The following is a 20,261-nucleotide window of genomic DNA, read 5'->3' as shown; positions in this document are numbered from 1 at the left end:
TTCTAATATTAAAGCAAGCTTTTCTTGCGTTTGACACGGATCCTCATTGAGCAATGCCTCCAATTCAGCGTCTTCGAAGGTTTTTGGCCTTCCTTCACGCGGACGGTCGTCAACATTAAAATCACCGTCTTTGAAGCGACGGATCCAATCTCGGCACGTTGTTTCATTTCAAGCAGCATCTCCATAAACTTTTTATAGCTCTTCATGCGCTTCCGCCGCCGTTTTTTTCGAATGAAAGAGGAAAATCAACACTTCCCGCCTATTATTCGGCACAAAATCCGACATTTTCACAAAACCAAAAGTATATGATACCAAAACAAAACCATTAATGTGTCGAAGCAGTTGTTCACCATATGACTAAGCTTGGTTTATGGCGTTTAGGTTATGTTAGAATCGACTAGCATACACTGCTGGCGGCATCTATTGACAAACAGCGAGAACTTAGTTGCACACCTAATAAGAAAAAATTAGCACAGTAACGCGTATACTGCTCCATTGCTATTTGAAATGATCGTGTAGAATTCGACTGAATCTTTCAAGTGACGTGGCAGCCGAAGTTCCCCACACAATATTCTTATTCACCATAGTTAAAGAGCAAACCTTGTAAATCTATCATCCATGGGTTCATGCACATGCGGAAGTGTATTGATCTTCATGGACAATATTTTTGTAACGCCATAAATATGTAGGTATTTATTTTTACTTATACTTGGCCTAACCACTACTAATTCGATCCCCTTAGATTTTCTACTATATTCCCCATTGCAAAATTATAACCAAACCTCAATTTTTTTAATAAAAATATAGTTCATTCTGCAACAAAAACCATATAATGCAAAGTTTCAAAAATTATATAAAATTTTTTATAATTTTAAAATATTCATCAAAACTTTACACTTTAACTTTAACCAGAATTTTTCTTAATTTGCTAAATGTTTTTCGCTGAGATATCAGCATTTTTTCCATACCACACAGATGGTCGAATTTTTTTATATGGAGGGAAAAGCCTAGTACCGTCAAGAAAAAAATTGCCAAAATTCATCGGCATTTCGTAGTCACTTGAAACTTACACTTGGTTATATTGAAATGCAGTGGGTTATAAAACTGCGTACCTAGAAAAATTCTAAAAACTCTGGTTAAAAAGTTCAGAGCCTTGATGGAATTTTGAAAAGAATTGTACAAAGTTCTAAAATTTATATGGTTTTTTGGTTTTTTTGTTTTTATGGTTTTTGCTGTAGTATGAACTAAATTTTTTTTTATAATTTACGCCACGCATTTTTATAATTTTTGCGACCGACCAGTAAAAGAAATCATAGTGGATGTTGTTCCACAAATGAGCTTCGAGCTTCATGGTAGAAATACATTCGGATGGCTGCTATGGCCAGACGAGCGGTGACCGTTCTTAGAAAAAACAATTTCTATCAGTTTAGCGATTCGTGCACTAAGTGGGCTTTGAGCCCTACCGAATGGTAGTAACGCACCAACGTATTCGGCTATAGCAAAACTCAAGCAGCAACCCTCGATTAACAAAAGTAATATGTTTTTATTATAAGCATCAACCAACTTGAACACTTACCTCATACGTTGATGTGATGTTCAACTCGTGAAATACGGGTAGATAAAATACTCCCATAACCACTCCCATAGCCATTACTCCCAGTGAGACATATAAATACTGTATCCCATAGGAGTAGACTTCCGTCGGCAATCCCAATAAAGTGATGCCAGAAATAAAACTCGCCACCAGCGAAAGGGCAATGGGCAGTATAAGCATATTGCGTCCACCCATTAGATAGTCGGACTCCGAGAGGCTGCGATGCATGAATCCAAAGTAGATGCCAATCATTATGCAGATCACAAACATAGCTATGAAAACGCCATAATCCGGCCAAGTGAAGCGCTGCAACTTCGCGATAATATCATCTATATCAGTCATTTTGGTAGGCCAGAATTTCCGTTTGCACTACGAAGAATTTATGTCACTGAATCCGTAATTGTGCGCCAGACGATTGCGTGTAGGTTTTCCACGAGTGGTTCCCGTTTTTAAAGAAATTTACGTTTTGTGTTTGTTGTGATTGTGGAATTAGATTACATAGTTATTATACTTTTTTTATTTTTGAAAGTTTCGCTTAGCGCATCCCGCATTAAGCGCGCTAATCCGCGTTTGTCTGCTCTTTTCACAATTTTTACGCGAACTGAGATTTCCAAAAGCGCCTTCTAAACCATTTAAGCATCATTACAATGCTTTGTATATATTTGAGTGTGTATGTCTTCACTGAAATTTCTCTTCTGCCCTGGCATCAAGAACAATTTGGATAAAAAAGAATTTTAACTCACTAACACAATTGCAAATCCGTATTCGTCGTTAGGTGCGCTGTTAAGTGTCACATCAACACGGATGGGGTATGGGACTTCATCCAACCATAATAACTGATGATTCGTCACTAACACTTACAAAGTTATGTTTATAAATAGTGGGGTGCTATGCGTTGTTATTCTTTTTTTTTTTTGTTGTTGCATTTTTATCTGATTTAATAAGCGCCTAAAGTGACTTACATGCACAGTAGCGGTTCAAGGGGGAACACCCTAGGAAGGTTCATAGAAAGTTATAATAGAAACGACGGTTTCGTTGTATTAAACTTCGGTAAAGCCTTGACCGAAGAAATCTGGAAAAATTAAGAAGAAATATACCCAAAACAGTTCTTGATTTGTTTAATAATTTTTCCAAATTACAGAGCGTACATGTCGTTATTTAGAGACTATTTATAATGGGACTCTAACGATTTGCTGTAACCTTCCCTTTGGCGCATTGTCTTTTGCACCGAGATTAGTGCGCGTTTTCCGCAAGGTTTCTCCATATAACGAATACACGTTTTTTTTTATTATATGAAGGAAACGCCCATCACGCTCACCAAAAAAAACACTATCAAAAATCAACGACAATTTCAAGCTAATTTAAACTGGACTTTATCATAATATACTAATATATAATTTACCAGGCTTTAAAACTGCGTACCCAATTTTTTTTATTCTCATTAAAAATTTGAAGTTTTGTTAAAAATTTATCGATTTTTTTTAAATTATGTACAAAGTTTAAAACTTTGGCTTATATGATATTTATTGTCGAATGAACTTTATTTTATAAAAGAAATTTATGAGAATTACAAAGACGGTACAATAGTTTTTCCGTAGGCTATATATTACAAAAAAATAAGGGTTGATCAATTTTGATGTAGGCCGCAACTGCTCCGTAATTCGGCCAACCGCAAACACCTATTGTGAATGACGTTCTGGAAGACTTCGCTCGGTATCTCGTGAATAATTTTAGTAATATTGGCTTCCAGTGCCTCAACCGAAGTCCAAAGGTGTGATATCATAGGATCTTGGTGGCTAATCCACTGGTCCAAGGCGGGAGATAAATTACTTACCGAAACGACGACGGAGTAAATCCATTGTTTCACGGGATGTGCGAGTATAGCAAGTACCGAAGATCACGGGTTTCAATTTCCAACATCAAAAAGTTATTTATCATGGGGCGACAGCGTTCTCCATTCACTGTTACATTGGCGCCAGCCTCGCTTTTGAAGAAATATGGGCCGATGATTCCTCAAGCCCATAGGCCATATAGCGCACCAAACGGTTGTTTTCAAGTTTTCAATGGATGTAATGGCTGTTCTTGAATGGCTTCGGGTTGCTCTTCAGCCCAAATATACCAATTTTGCTTATTGAGGTAGCCATTAAGCCAAAAAGGGGCCTCATCGCCGAACACCATAAGTTGGGCGGGTTGAGCGCGTGATGAACATTTCTCACAGAGCGTCGGTTTTCGTAATGTAATTGCACGATTTGTAAACGTTTTTGATGCCAAAGTCTTTCCATGATGAAATGTCAATGAATACTTGGAAAAAATATGTATTGAGACAGTAGTCACGCGTGATCTGTCAAAAAAACTCTGTTGGAAAAAGTACCTCCAATCTGCTCGCCCTTTATTTAAATGGCAAAGAATGATTAAAAGTCAATTATCAATACAAAAAACAAAAACGTCGCTTGTGATAACTAAATGAGCCTAACGGAAAGATGAGGGGTTAAGAGTGGTCAGAGATGAGAAAATTACTATTAATTAAATTAAATTTGTATTATTTTAAAGAGCTGACTATACAGAGCTACTAAAATTATAATATATATTGTAGTATTAACTTCACTTAACAAAGTTTAAAAACAAAAAATTTGTTTGGACGTAATTAAATTCATCTCCCCTTTGCGGTAACCTTCATAGGTAGGTAGGTATAGTGGTTGTCGGTTGACACACCTGTGCACAGGCTGTGATACCACCAGGGCTGTCCCCTCTCCTCACTCTACATTGTCCTCGTTGAACCACCCTGGAATTAAGTTATCATTAATCGTTTGTTTCCACGAGAGCTTCCTATCTAATACTAGTCCTAGGTAGCTCGCCTCTCCCACAATTGACAGTATGATTCCCTCAAGGGTAGGGGGGCTTAGAACAGGTATCCTGTATTTCCTGGTGAACATGATGCATTGACATGCATTTTGCATTATATTGCACAGGGTATCTGGGAATTTTCCTCTTATTAATATTGCCACATCGTCTGCGTAGGCCACTACGTGTATCCTCCTTTTCTCCAGATGCTTCAACAAATGATTCATTGCCAGAATCCACAGCAGAGGAGAAAGTACACCGCTCTGAGGGGAGCCCCTCTTGTCGGATCTGCGTATCGTCGAGGGGAACAACGTCGAAATTACGAACCTGCCTAGTAGCAACTGTTCCGTAAATTCCACAAGGCCCTCAGCGACACGTAAATCAGTCATCGCGCTTGTTATGGCCTCCGGTAGGATGTGGTTGAAAGCGTCTTCTATGTCTAGGAAGGCCACCCGAGAATACTCTTTATTCTCTATTGATTTCTCTATCTCTGAAACTAGTGAATTTAATGCTGTCTCTGTGGATCTACCTTTAGAGTATGCATGTTGTAATTTCGCGAGTAGCGACGGTGTCAAGTTTTCCCTTATAAAGGCGTATATTAATCGCTCTAACATCTTTAATAGAAATGAGGAAAGGCTAATAGGTCTGAAATTTTTCGGTTTCGTATGCGAGCTCCTACCAGCCTTTGGTATTAAAACCACCCTGACTTCCCTCCACCTTAGGGGGACGTAATTCAGTCGTAATGTTGCTCTGAATATGGTTATCAGCCATTTCATAATGTTCATCATCAACACCTACTAACCGAAAATTCTATTGCCTTTCGCCCATTCTGCTCCCATTCCCAGCAGCGGAACACTTCATCAATGAATGTCAATTTTTATAGAGTTCAAGGAAATATCAGTTTGGTTCTATAAATCCTTAAAATATACTAAAATCTGTATTCGCTGCTAATATAACAAATTTTAATCTCAATTTCTAAGTAGGTAAGTATTCATTTTGTAAGTAAGATTTTATAAATTTGAAATATGTACTTCACACATTTATTTCTATAATCAAAATCATCTGTAATTAGTTGTAAGATATCTACGGTTTCTTTTTTCTCATATGCCCTTATTTAAGAAAACGAGTCGATAGCTTTTCATACTTGTACTCCTTTCTTTATATTACGTTTTATATTTGTTTATTCTACTTAATATACAATAAATAAATAAAATAAATCAAAAAAATGTGTAGTTTAGGAAGATATATTATATTTTTTTGTTTGTTTAAGAAAACCTAAGCGTCCTAAAAAACAATCTTTGTATCAACTACTTGTTTTTATGCTTTCAATAAGATGTATGAATTTAATGGAATGTTTCTTGAAGTACGGCCTTCACAGAAACATATTATGCGTTCGCCAAAAACGAGTTGAAAGTTTTCGCTTTGCCCCTTGTGGGTTCGGAGCCCCTCGCAAAATGCAGCAACTTATTTTTTGAAAATTCTTACTAGGTTAAATATATTGCGAATTCCTTATGTAGATTTAAGCAACAACAAATTTTAGCTATGCAGGGACTTTCCCTAAATTAAATGAAAACATTTTTGTAACGAAATTTCACACCTAAATTTAATGAGAACTTTTTTAAAGCGAAATTTCTTCAAGGTACAAAGCAAAAAGAGTTGTACCGAGAGTTTCATACATACTAACTTTTATTTGAGTAGACACTCAAGAAAAATCAGTAGGCGTTATATTAAAATTTTTGATTTTCGTAAGAAGGATATTTTCTTTGAAAATTTTTCCATAACAAATCTCGGCTGTTATGTATGAAATATATTTCCCATTTTGAACGATTAAGTTTTGAATATTAAAAGTCTGGTGTGCCTCTTGGCAATCATAAGAAGCTGTGAACCACTTGATTGATACTCGTATGACACTTTTATTTCCAATTATAGGTATATCAGTTTTATAAATATTAAAAAAAAAATTACCATTTATTTTTTTAACGAATTTATTTGATATTTGATTTCAGGCTGGAAATGCATATTTCTAATATAATTTACAAACTAAAAAATGCTCAATTCCAAGGGCCGACAATGCGGGTTAACATCAGATGAGCTCACCAATTATCCATTTATGCGACCGAGAGCTTTGTATAAAACCGCCAAATGTAAGGCACCCTCTCAGATATGTGCATTTTGGTTGTGAGCCGCACGCGGGCGTCTAGACCATTACTAATTTAATCAGTGATTCCAACCTAGTAATTGGCGGTGTACTAAACTGGTTGGGTATAGAATCTAATTTGAAATACCCGAGAGAGAATTTGAGTATATAACAGATATATGTATGAATGTGTTTTCCAATGTTTGCGAATCCGAAATAGAGTTGATTTAAAATGTTTCCCATTTTAAGTAGGGGGCGCCAAATAAAGCACACATCATAGTGGTTGTACCCAATCGGAAATCGTTCGCTAAAGTTTAAGAATTAAAGAACATAAAGTAACTTCATAAAGCTTTTATAGTATATTAAAAAAATTGGCAATTGCCCTACGTGTTTTCGTAGCATCGATTGCAAACCACAATTTTCACTTCGCGTTGTGACCAGCGCTCGTAAGTGTTAACAGAAATGATTTTTAGGCGTGTTGCCCTTCTTTCCTTTCAGGATGTCGACGCAATTTACAAAGATGTTCGAAAATTTTGATCCGGTTCGAATTGCCTCTCGTATGATACTCCCAGATTGGACTTGGTTGATTGGAAGGAACGATAATAGTTACTTCCACTTCAACTTTAAATCCAAGAATTACAAGCAAGTTGAAGCAAGAAACCTAGAAACATTGCAGAGTCCACGATTTTTGAAGTGAAAACTTCTTTAGAATCGTTGGGAGTGATTTGAGAAAAAGTGAAACGAAAAAGCGACCCTCTTGGCTACGAAGCGTTATATTATATGTTGATATAAACGTAGCGACGAACTAAATAACTTTTAGGCCAGCGCCGACAGCATGACGCGGTAGCCGAGCGACTAGCAATGTGAGCTTCCGATCCAAAATCCTTGGTTCGAATCACAAGAAAAACATTTTTTTTATACAGTTATTTTATTTTATTTTATGATATGTTTATGAGGAGCTTTTTTTCATGGCAGAAATACACTCGGTGTTTTGCCATTGCCTGCTGAGGGGTGAGCGCTATTAGAAAAATAGTTTTCCTTAATTTTGGTGCTTTCACCGAGATTCGAACTGACGTTCTCTCTGTGAATTCTGAATAGTAGTCACGCACCAACCCATTCGGCTACGGCGTTTGTTTAATTTTACTGATGCAAAAATGAGGAAAAATATATGAATAAAGTTTGCTTACTGTTTACACATTTTCCAAAGGTGACGGAGAACCAAAAAAAAAGTCGATTTTCAAAAATACGAGTGCATATGTGTAATTGTGTTAGAGTTTCGGTCACGCCCCAGCAAAACCTGCGTGCATATGTGTTTGTAACATTCAAAAAAATGTAATTGTGTTAGAGTTTCGGTCACGCAGGTTTTGCTGGGGACGCTCATAATAGCAACCGCGTGTGTATTTTTATATTCGTAAATATTTTAATTTTTAAATATTTAAAGCAATTATGCCGAAAAATAATTCAGAAAAGTGTCGTGAATATCGACAGAAAAAAAAATCAATAAATAGCATCACGGAATTCATTCACGAAAATTTAATAAAGTATACACCAGAAGTATCGCGGATACTTAGAAAAGATTACGATAAAGTTCCAATGATTTTAAGTGGCGATTTTAACGTAAATTTTGCATTGGACACAGCGGTTCCTTCAATTGACTTTCTCAATACAACATTCAATTTAAAAATGTGTAACAATCGCACTGAATCGACAACACTATCAAAAACAACCATTGACGCGGTATTTCAAAGATATGTTGACAACATCGAAACCAAAGCATTTGTATCATATTTTAGCTATCATAAGCCACTCGTATCATTTGTTGAAATTGAAAACATTGAGGATGAATAATAATAAAATGAAGAAAATAAAATATGAACTTTATAGCAATATTATAATGAACCTATAATTATCCCGCCCCTAATGCTGCTTTCGTCTCATTCTCTCTCAGTTTGTTTTACGGAAGGTTTCACTTCTATCGCGTCTAACCGTTAGACTGGTATTTTTTTTTTTTATATAGCCTAACTGAAGTCAAGCCAACGCTTTAAAGCACGGGGAGATTTCCCTCTGCATCAGTTCTACTATCTGTGAAACACTTGCAAGACGCATCCAAAACAGACTATCTGGCACCCAAGATGGATCTGAACAAAGACTATACAATACGAATACCCGACAGTAAGTATTAGCAGACCAGACTAATATCTGATGAGAAAGGTTACCATACTGACAGCTCAGAGATGGGCAATGGCACTGGATCGGAAGTGTACTAATCTGCTCCTTTACATCTCCGCCCCGGTGTAGCGTCTTCCAAGCTAAGATCCACGCTATAGACTAAGCCGTCTAAACGATAGGACTAAAGGACTTACCATTTTTGTTGGTAGTCAAGCAGTGATCGTGGCACTAGCCTCAGCGTACATTTATTCAAGATATGTTAAAGAATACAGGAGGTCGCTCTCGCTTATTCAACTCAAAACGCCACACTTTGTTGGTTCCCCGGCAACTCTGGGGAAATAAAAGAAAGGATGAGTGTGCCAGAAAAGACTCTAGGCTTGACCTTCAGCGAATGGTAGAGGACATAAGTATTCCTCTAAACGAACTATACACTGCGATTGACTTGAGTGTAATCGCAGAAATAGAATAGAAGATGGTCTCTGACTACTAACTGCAGAGTCTAAAAACCACTCTGGCTAAAACTGAATCTGAAAAAGGACAAAATTTCTGATTGGATTCAACAGCTCAACTACCAGCGTCTTTACATGTGTTATAACGAGTCGCTGCCCTATTAGCACCCTTGCCAGTAGAACGCGTGCACCTCGCAATAACTTCTGCGGGAGTTGTGGAGATGAAAAAGAGATTTAGTCGGTACAACATCTCCCATGTGAATGCTCTACAACTTCGTAGGTTCAAACCTCGGTGAAACACCAAAATGAAGAAAAAGTTTTTTCTAATAGCCGCCGCCCCTCGACAGGCAATGGCATACCTGTCCTCACAAAAAATATCTGCCGTTCGGAGTCGGCTTGAGATTGTAGGTCCCTCCATTTGCAAAACATCATCAAGACGCACACGACAAATAGGAGGAGGAGCTCGGCCAAATACCCAAAAAGAGTGTACGCGCACATTCTTATTTTTCTTCTTCTTCTTAATTGGCGCGATAACCGCTTATCAGTCGTTTCTTTCTCGTGCTAATCGGCACCTGTTGAACACACCAAGTGAAGCCAAGTCCTTCTCCACCTGATCTTTCCAACGCAGAGGAGACCTTCCTCTTCCTCTGCTACCACCAGCTGGTACCGCATCGAATACTTTCAGAACCGGTTCGCTGCGCTATATCTATGTCGTCGTAAAGCTCATACAGCTCATCGTTCCATCGCCTGTGATATTCGCCGCTGCTAACGTGCAAAGGTCCAAAAATCTTGCGCAGAATCTTTCTCTCAAACACTCCAAGCGTCGCTTCATCGGATGTTGTCATCGTTCACGCTTCTGCGCCATACTTTAGGACGGGCATGATGAGAGTCTTGTAGAGTGTTAGTTTTGTTCGTCGAAAGAGGACTTAATGCTCAGTTGCCTACTTAGCCCAAAGTAACACTTGTTGGCAAGAGAAATTCTGCGTTGGATTTCAAGGCTGACATTGTTATCGGTGTTAATGCTGGTTCCTAAGTATACGAAGTCCTTTACAACCTCGAAATCATAACTGTTAACCGTGACGTGGGTGCTGACTGTTTGTTTGATGACAGGAGATACTTCGTTTTGTCCTCGTTCACCACCAGACCCATTCGCTTTGCCCCTTTATTCAGTTTGGAGAAGGCAGAACTAACAGAACTAACAATATCATCGGCATACACCAACAATTGTATGCTCTTATAAAATATTTGGTCCGAGCGATTAAGCTCTGCGCCTCGTACGATCCTCCCAACATCAGGTTAAAGAAGTCATACGACAGCGAGACACCCTGTCTGAAACCTCGTTTTGTATCAAACGGCTCAATTCTGACGGCGCTGCCGGTATTGAGCAACGTTATCTTGCATAGCCATATTAGTTTTGCGGGGGTACCAAATTCAAATTCCCAAATTTGGGAAATTTACAAAATGTCTAACTGGAGAGACTAGTTACTTCTTAAAAAGATCGAAGTGGTTTAAGCAACTTAGTCAGGGGATGGTAATGAAATGCAGGTATCACAATGGGTCTTAGGGTCACCGAGTGTCTTGCCTTGGACAAGCAACCTGACTAACCTAACCTAAATAGTTAGTAAAAGCAGTTTTAAGAGTCTTTAAGATTTATCTGTAGACTGAAATGAATAAATAAAGCGAAAAAAATACCATTACACTTAAACAACCCTTCACTAATAAAGGGTCTTTCAAAAGTGGCGGCTAGATGTCAGTAGTGAATAGTTCTTGGATGGAAGTTTTTATGTCATTTGTCAAGCAGACAGATGGACAATTTTAGACGAAAGAACAACGCGTTAGAATTACTGGAACTTATTATGATGATTGGCTATCTTTAAGAACAACATATCGCAAATTCGTGATATTTTTGGTGGAAATAACCGCACAAAAGAGTCCACAATTCAAAGGTTGCTGGAAAAATGTCAAGAAAATGGTGCTGTCGAGGATAGAAAGAGGACTGGCAGACCAAAAACAGGACGTTCTGTTGAGAAGGTTGCTGCTGTAGCGCAAAGTGTTGCTAAACTACCTTCAGCATGGATATCTCGAGGTTCTCAACAATTAGGCATTCATGAATCGACGGCGACTATTCGGCGGATTTTACCTGTAGACGTCGTGCTCATATACAGGGTTGGCCATATTAAACTGACCCATGTGATTATTAAAAAAATATGGAAAAAGAAACATTTTTTTGTGTTTCATTGTGAAAAACATTTAATTTAATATAGTTCAAGGAGATTCGTTTACATCACTTTTTGAATATGATACCGCGCAAGTGGTCGCCCTTAGCTCGTATAGCGTAATGTGCCCGTTTTTCGGCGTTTTCCATAGTTTTGGCCAGCGTCTCGGCCGATATGGCGGCTATTTCCCGTCGGATATTGGCCTTAAGTGCGCCTAGTGTCTTTGGCTTGTTGACGTAAACCTTAGATTTCAAATTACAGTAAAAAGTTATAGGGTTACTCAATGGGTCAGTTTAATATGGCCAACCCTGTATATGAGCATTTAAATGATGTCATTTTTCCCATCTAATTAAACGCCGTATCTATATATATAAAAAGTAGTTACATTTCCTTGGTAATCTTATAACTCAAGAACCGCCGAACCGATTGACACAAAAGTTTTAGAGCTCTTTTCTATCTTTAAGGAGGTGGTTTGTGTGAAGTTTGATTGAAATCGGTGCAGCCGTTCCTGAGTTATGACATTTTATGTGAGTAATGGTTTCCTCTCATACGAAATGCCTGTATGGGAAAACAACAACAAATGCACAGCCGCTTATGAGCGTTTTGTTGTACTGTTGTGGTTGTAAGTGTATTATGTTAATATTAATTTTGGACGAAAATATAATAAAAACTGGAGCATTCCAGGAATTGGAAAAACATTTTTAACTTTATTTATTTTATATTAGCATAATTTATTTAGCGTAAAAAATTGAATTGAAAATTAAAGAATCAAAGTTTAATTACAAGTTTTTATCGGCTCTTTCACCTTACCTGTATATAGGTGACCACCACAATCAAATTTTAAAAAAGTACAGAAAAGGCTATTGTGACATCTTTAGAAAGTATGTTGAATGAAAAAAATCAACTAATTCAACTGTTTAAACATTTTACGAGTTCTATAAAGAAAACTTAATATGAAAAATTTCTTGCGCTATAAAAAAACATTTTATGTATGGTGGTGCGAAGCCCACTGGGAAATGCTAGTTTTGAATAAAAAGAGTGAAACCTGAAAGAATCTAAATTTTTGCATGTTTTTTTTGAACAACATCTAGGCGCTTATTTTGAATGACCCCATAGTTCATTTATCGGTTCGTTTTTGGTCGCGCTTAAAATTAGTTTAAAAATATTTCGCGTATGTCAAATGGCCCTTCATTCGCTCTAAACCAAAAAGTTTAGGTTTCGCTGAAGGTATAACCTTCATTCACAGTAAATATTTCAATGCACCTTCCGCTACATAAATTCAAATAAAACAAAATCATTTTGTCCATCTGCACAATGAATTGAAAATAAAATTTTCCGTCTTCGTGCCTTCACGTACATACGTTTCTATTCACGTGTAATGATATAAGTGGCGCATGCAATGGATGTTGTTGCTTTGATGGATGGGTGCAACGTTGATTTGCTGATTGATATTAATTTGTGGAGATTTGCATAAGTAATAAAATATTCCTTGAATAAATTGAGCAAAGTTTTCGGTGCACTTGAATTTGATCCTTGCACTTGAAGGTGAATGAAATGCGGTAGACAAAGATGATTGCAAAAAAGTTAATCTCCTCTTTCCTGCATTGGTTTAATAAAGTAAATTCACGTGCATTTATACTTAGTTACCTACACAAATATATTTGCACAGACAGCAAAAGTAGTGGTCGTTCAAATTTGAGATTTTTAAAACGCAGGCGGATTAGTATTAATATTTTTAACCTTTTATTACTTTTTCCTGAACTTTATATGTTTTCGTGATTTACAACAAATTTGGGTTCAACAAGGCTAAAAAAAAATTCGTTGTTTTTGTAATTTTATTTATAAATTATTATTATTGTTATTTTTTTTTTCAAATTATTCATTTTCCATTTCAATCCCAAAATTGTAAATAAGACTAAAAAAAATTTCGCGCATTGTTTTTGTAATTTTATTTATTTATTATTGCTATTTTTTTCTTTTTTTTGAGTTATTAATTTTCCATTTCAATCCCAGAATTGTTTGCATTCAAATTGTAATAATTCGAAATCAATTAAAACAAATTTTGGTTTAATAAGACTAAAAAAAAGTTCGCACATTGCTTTTGTAATTCTATTTATTTCTTATTATTATTGTTATTATTATTATTATTTTTTTCAAATTATTAATTTTCCATTTCAATCCCAATATAGTTTGCATTCAAATTGTAATAATTCGAAATTAAAACAAATTTTGGTTTAAAAAGACTAAAAACAAAATTCGCGCATTGTTTTTATAATTTTATTTATTTATTATTATTATTGTAATTTTTTTTTTTTTTTTTCAAATTATTAATTTTCCATTTCAATCCCAATATAGTTTGCATTCAAATTTCAATATTTCGAAACCGATTAAATTGCATTCTACTCGCGGCACATAAAAATAAATATGTACGTGTGACTTTATTTTGTGCTCATAAGTCTGTGCACACCACAAGTTGAAAGGCAACGACTGCTTCGCGACGATCACCAACTGAACTGAATGAATGCCGTTGCAAGCAATCAAAGATAACCACCCCCACCCAGAGTCAAGTGGAAGGAGGTTGGCACATACCCGCAGAAGGTACACAGCCACATATCCTCAGTCAGTAATGCATTTTGGCTGCAACGTTTAATATACTCAGGGACTCGTACATACATAAGTAGTGCATATATACACGCGCATGTACATACATGTATGTATGTAGCGAAAAGGCGCCACCTTCGGAAAGTGGTCGGAAAGTATAAAAAACTTCAGGTACATATGTACGTATGTATGTGTTCTAATAAATAAACAAAGCTATACTGATTTGTTTTTGTATGTCTTCGTAATTATTTTATCAAAAAAATGCATTTATTTGCAATAACATATGCATGTATGTGTGTGTGTGTGCGTCGCATGGACACGTTAATTTATTTAATTATACTTGAGCGTCGTAGGGTCTCGTCGACGTCGAGCGATTCTTGACCACGCCAGTGACCACAAACACTGTGCGAGGTGCAATGGACGTCATTGATAATGAACGTGAAAATTGTGTGCATTGCGGTGAAAAAGTTTTGCGCTCTCAATTGAAATACAAAAAATATGTCAATACATACAGAGTTGCACATGGCACTGCGTAAACATTCAAATGTGCATAACTAAGCGGGTAAAATGGGAAAGTGTTTGCCTCTCCCTCTCTTTATGCAAAAGTATTAGTGTGATTTAGAAGCGATTCTAGCGGTATTTCCCAATCACTCATGCGCAAGGAATTTTTCAATTATAAATGCATTGCATATACATACATATGTACATATAAGTAATTATGTGTGAATGAAAAGTTTTTGAATCCCGTATATACAAGGTGAAGTCCAAAATAAACAAGACTGGCGTCATAAAAAAGTGTTTGATGGCCCCATCTTCTTAATGAGTTAGTGCGTTGGAAGTTGCATCCCTAGCTGACTTCCAGTAAAAGCTTGGTGACATTCGGTTCAGAGGAAGCGAAGTTATTGCGTCTAAAGTGTCAGTATGTTTGTGTCATCGATACAAAAATGAGTTTCGAACAAAGAGCTAATATCAAATTTTGTTTTAAAATCGGTAAAACGTTTACCGAAACATTTGAATTGATGAAAAAAGTTTATGGCGATGATTGTCTATCTCGTGCCAGACCTCATGGGTGGTTTACACGTTTCAGAGATGGTTGTGAGGACATAAATGACAATGAAGATGCGGCCCAAAATCAGTAGTCACCGAAAACTCCATAGACATCGTTCGTAAATTTATCAAAAATGAAACGAAATCATCGAAATTCAAGGAATCGGAGTTGACTGAGGACCAAAAATTAACTGAGAACCAAAAATTGCTAAGAATTCAACATTAAGAACAACATTGTAGTTCGTGCTGAAACGTAGTGCTTTCAACATGAATCTCAAACTAAGCGTCAAAGTGTCGACTAGAAAGCCTCAGACGAGCCACCATCCAAAAAATCGCGTTTGGAGAAGTCCAAAATCAAGTCGATGCTCATTTGTTTTTGCGATTCGAAGGGAATTGTTCACAAGGAGTTCGTGCCAATGGGCCAAACCGTCAATGCAATTTTCTATCTTGGCGTTTTTAAGCAATCGTTGCATGGCATTCGTCGAATTCGCCCTGAATACCGCGAAGCAGGAAGCTGGCGCTTATTGCATGATAATGCACCATCTCATCGGTCCACTCTTGTAACTGATTTTTTGACTACAAATCGCATTTTAACCATCAATCACTCACCGTATTCGCCTGATATGGCTCCCTGTGATTTCTACCTATTCGGAAAATTGCATTTGGCCATGAAAGGAAAACGTTTTACGCCCGTAGAGGCCATCCAAATGGCTTGTACCGACATCCTGAAGGACATTCCAATCAATTACCTGAAACACTGTTTCGAAAAGCTTTTAGATCGCGAAAGTGTATCGAGGTCAGAAGGGATTATTTTGAATAAATAAACTCGAAGTTATCAGAACAAAGCTCCTGTCGTTTCTATTTTACCTCAGCCTTGTTTATTTTGGAATTCACCTTGTGTGAATATATCAATTTAAATTTCCGTTGAAATCATTGAACATTAGATTTGATTGCAAGGGTAGTGCAGTAAAGTATTTAGAAGTTAGAACAGGTGGCGTTTCCACCAAAAATCCAACATTTTGCTTGACACGGTATATTGTCAACATACTCACGTCTAGCTAGAATTCTATTTCGAATTAACCTACCAAAGTATGGTTCATTCAAACAATAATCAACAGGATTTGTTGGACTCAGACCGAGTACATGGCCGAGAGTCCAACATCTAAATCGCACCATTGATTGGTTGCGGCAAGCCGAGCAGCAGTGTTACCTGCATTCTGTTTACCAACCACTTCTAGGGGAGACAAGAATAAAAGGGTACAGGTAACCCTCCTATAACGCGGGACTTCTATAGTGCGTTTTCGCTACAACGCGGTTCGCAAAATGCGGAAAATTTCCTTTGACGCGGTACTCCTATCATGCGATTTTCAAATTAACGGCAAAGTTACGACGCAATTTTTTTTTAACATTTACAGGCGCATTTTTATTTATAAAAAGGGGATTTCCCGAAAATTAAATTTTGAAAGATTTTTTGGATTTTTATGTTTGTCTCGTCATTCACAGTAAAGAAGTCATGAGAATTACATCACCAAGTTTTAAAACATTTGTAAAACAATTTTGTTAAAAAGTTTTCATAAAAATAAATTTTTAAAACATTTAAAGGTAGAGGATTTATATGCTTGTGTTCTTTGTCTTACAAGTTAATTTTGTGAAAATACATTTCATAATCAGTAAGTTTCTTTTAATTTTTTTATAGCTCAATCAAAAGCTTATCAATTAAATTGTAATTTAGGCCCCAAAAATGCCAAAACGAAAATTTATCTCAATGGAAACCAAAATTAAAATTTTGGATAGACTTCGAAAAGGAAAGGGTAGCTGATATTGCTAGACATTTTAAATTAAATGAATCAACAATAGGAACAATAAAACAAAACGAAGAGAAAATAAGATGTTCGATGTCATCAGGATCATCGGTACTCGCAAAAATGACTTCTCGTCCAAGAGCAAAGATAAGGGAACAAATGGAACAAACGCTAACGATGTGGATAGAAGATGTGACGAAAAAGCGATTGCCCTTGGATGGAAATGTAATTAAACAGAAAGCATTAAAAATAATCAATTATTTAAAGGAAACAGGGCAACCATCAACCGATGAAGACAGCCATAAATTCGTGGCTAGCAAAGGATGGTTTGAAAACCGACGTGCATTACACAAATGAAGCATTATCGATTGAAGATAGCTCTAACGATATTCCCGATGTATAAAATAAAAACTTTTCACTAAAAAGTGTGGAGAAAATTTTAAATCTGGGGAAGGAGTGGGAACAGTGCGTTTTGGAAAACGATCCTCTAAGGGATAGAGCAGAAATGTTCAAAAGAAACCTAGAAAACAATTTATCTGGCTACTAGGAATCTATAAAGATTTATGAAATAAAGGAAAACAGACTTCACTAAAAGATTTTTTAAAACCAGTAATCGCTAAAAAGGATCAATCTGATAGCGGTTCGAGCTCTGACTTTGAATTACGACGAAAAAACGTTTCAAACACAGTGTGATCCCGAGGAGGACGATTTGTTATCACTCAACTAGATTTGAAATCTCGTTTTTACTTTGTTTTTTTTTCAGATCTTTTTGTGTTTAAATAAATAAATTGGTATTAATTTATGTTGCTATGGTGAATTGAGTAAATGGAAAAATATCTTAAATAAAACTTATAAAAACAATTTTTTTTCAATAGGAACCTAACCCTGATTTTTGTATGGAGTAAAAGTCTCCCACAACGCGGATTTTTTTAGAAACCTAATGACCGCATTGTAGGAGGGTTACCTGTACTCAAAGCATCAGAAGGACTGGTTCTAAGAACGCCGCTGATACATATTAGCGCCATACGTTGAACTTTCTGAAGCCTGTTTCTAATCGTAATAATATGCCGTTACACATTTTTTACCAAGCCGAATTAACCTAAGAAGTAATAATTGTACTCTGAGCCATCATTTGGAGCCATCTACCATGGGATTGCTCAATTTTCCTGCAGTCATCATTTTTTCTTTTTTTTTTAAGTAAATCTCACTTACTACCAAAAAACTGTATAAATCGAATTTACAAACTTTATTCAAAAATTAAAAAAAAAATTAACAAATTTTATTGCAATGAAAATTTCAAAATCTTTAATCAGGTTCAAATTCTGCTTACGACGCATTCGTAAAAATTTCCATTCTCTTTGCTTTTGTTCTTATGCATTGCAGAGAACGTTAATGTATATTAATTGTACAGATAGCATCGCGAGACGTCATGGAGGTGGTGATCAAAAGACTGCAACGTCACGTGAAATGGTTCAAAAAGTGAAGAAGCGACTTGAGCGAAATCCCCGACGAAGGGTCCATCTCAGACAAAACAAACAGACAGTCACTGAATCAGACAGTGTACAGACAGGCCATAAACGACATTCATCGGGAGACTCTCACCAGCTTCTTAACCTCCCGACCCCCGAATGCCGTTACCGGAGTCCAACCACCACCAATCGCAGAGGAAGAGCTCCAACTTTCCCGAGAGTCCCGCGTAACCTTGGCATAATTACGTTCTGAATACTATAGCAGGTGAAACTCCTATCTACCTCGACTCCAACATACTAAACATATGTCCAGCATGTGAAGGCACCCCGCACGACACTGACCACCTTTTCACATGCCCCATTAAACCCACTCATCTAACACCTGAAAATATCTGACCGTAGCATCCGTCGCATACTAAAGAATAATCTCAAGTCAAGCCTTACAAGATCCAAAAGGCGCATGATCTCACACCAAAGCAGCAACAAGTCAGACTTGAAAGAGCGAAGGAGTTGCTTCGCTTGGCCGAAAGCGGTCAATTTCCGAAGATTGTGTTTTCTGACGAGAAAATTTCTCAAATTGAGCAATTCGTAAACTTCCAAAACGATATGGTTTATTTGACCGACCATCATACGATAATTTAAGACATCGATTGGCCATCAGGAGGCAGCACCCGCCGGCAGCACAGGTAATGGTTTGGGCCATTGTAACCGCAGATGCGCGCTCTCCAATCGTTTCCATCCAGCTTGGCGTCAAGGTAAATAAATGCGAAATATTATCGTGAAAGTATTCTGAAAGTTGCTTTGAAGACGTGAGCAGACAAACATTTCGGTGACAGACCATGGACGTTTGAGTAGGGCTCGGCACCGTCTCACAAAGCTCGAGTGGAGCAAGAATTGCTAAAGAACAACGTTTCGAACTTCATAACGTCCACACAAAGGCTCTCAAATTCACCCGATGCAAATCCGATGGATTATACTCTTTTAGCCATTTTGGAGAGCAAGGTTCGAACTAAGAGATTCGCCAGTCTCGAGGCGCTGAAAAAAGCCATTGTCCGTGAGTGGGCCAAAATACCTTCTAGTCGCATTCGGGCAGCTTGCGATTCGTGGATTCGTTTCTGGACCATCTCAAGGCCGTAGTCAATGCAAAAGGTGGTCATATCGAGCAAAAGTAAATTGATTCTTAATTTTGTATTTTTTGCACACATTTTTTACTCTAAATTTAATAAAAGTAATTTTCCAAACTAAATTATTGACCTTTTTAATTGGTTACACTTCGAGTGCCGGACCCTGTAAATTAACATAAATAAAATCATGTGTTTCACAATTATTTTCTAATTATTACACAATTTCAATATTTATTAATAGCAAATATTTGAAATTACAACAACTTGATGCATTTAACTATGTACATATGTACATGCTTCTGTTCAATAGAAGCTCCTTAACTCTTATACATATTTTTTATGCACATACATACATACACTGTGAAAGGAACCTATGTTACACATTTATTTATATTTAGCTTGAATCTTTTAAACATCATTGATTAAGGGGTTATAACAGTTAGAATTTTCAAAAAACCGATTTTTTTTTCTTAATGCAAATATATTTAAGAATACACACAGAAAATTTAATTTCGTTCCGGTGAATATTTTCGAAGTTACACGCAAATTTGAAAAGGCGTTTCAGAGTGCTTGAAAGTACAAGGCAAACTTTAAACGCGTTTGTCTCGGTGACCAACACTACTCGAAAACGGCTAAGCCGATTAGTCTCAAATTTTAACACGAGCTTCTTAAATATTTTTGAAGTGAAAACTTCTTTAGAATCGTTGGGAGTGATTTGAGACTCGATGAAACGAAAAAGCGACACCAAAAAGAAGAAGAAAAAAGATATACGTATACAGGGTTGGCCATATTAAACTGACCCATTGAGTAAC

The 20,261-nt window shown here is 36.8% G+C and overlaps 1 protein-coding gene across 1 annotated transcript in view; it reads right to left on the bottom strand.

Moving 5' to 3' along the window:
• LOC129240520 (sodium-coupled monocarboxylate transporter 1) overlaps nt 1-13,904 on the bottom strand; it is a 28,163-nt gene extending 14,259 nt beyond the window's left edge. The window contains exons 1-3 of the mRNA XM_054876415.1: nt 13,837-13,904; nt 13,147-13,212; nt 1,577-2,294 (exon numbers count right to left, since the gene is read on the bottom strand). Of these exons, the coding sequence (XP_054732390.1) occupies nt 1,577-1,936 (360 nt within the window). The 5' untranslated portion in view covers nt 1,937-2,294; nt 13,147-13,212; nt 13,837-13,904. The remainder of the gene's footprint in view (nt 1-1,576; nt 2,295-13,146; nt 13,213-13,836) is intronic.
• Between the last annotated feature and the right edge of the window lie 6,357 nt (nt 13,905-20,261).

Source organism: Anastrepha obliqua, chromosome 1, assembly GCF_027943255.1.
Source record: "Anastrepha obliqua isolate idAnaObli1 chromosome 1, idAnaObli1_1.0, whole genome shotgun sequence".
Classification (NCBI taxonomy): domain Eukaryota; kingdom Metazoa; phylum Arthropoda; class Insecta; order Diptera; family Tephritidae; genus Anastrepha; species Anastrepha obliqua.
The sequence above is the reverse complement of the archived record's forward strand: the minus strand, read 5'-3'. Positions and strand labels throughout refer to the sequence as shown.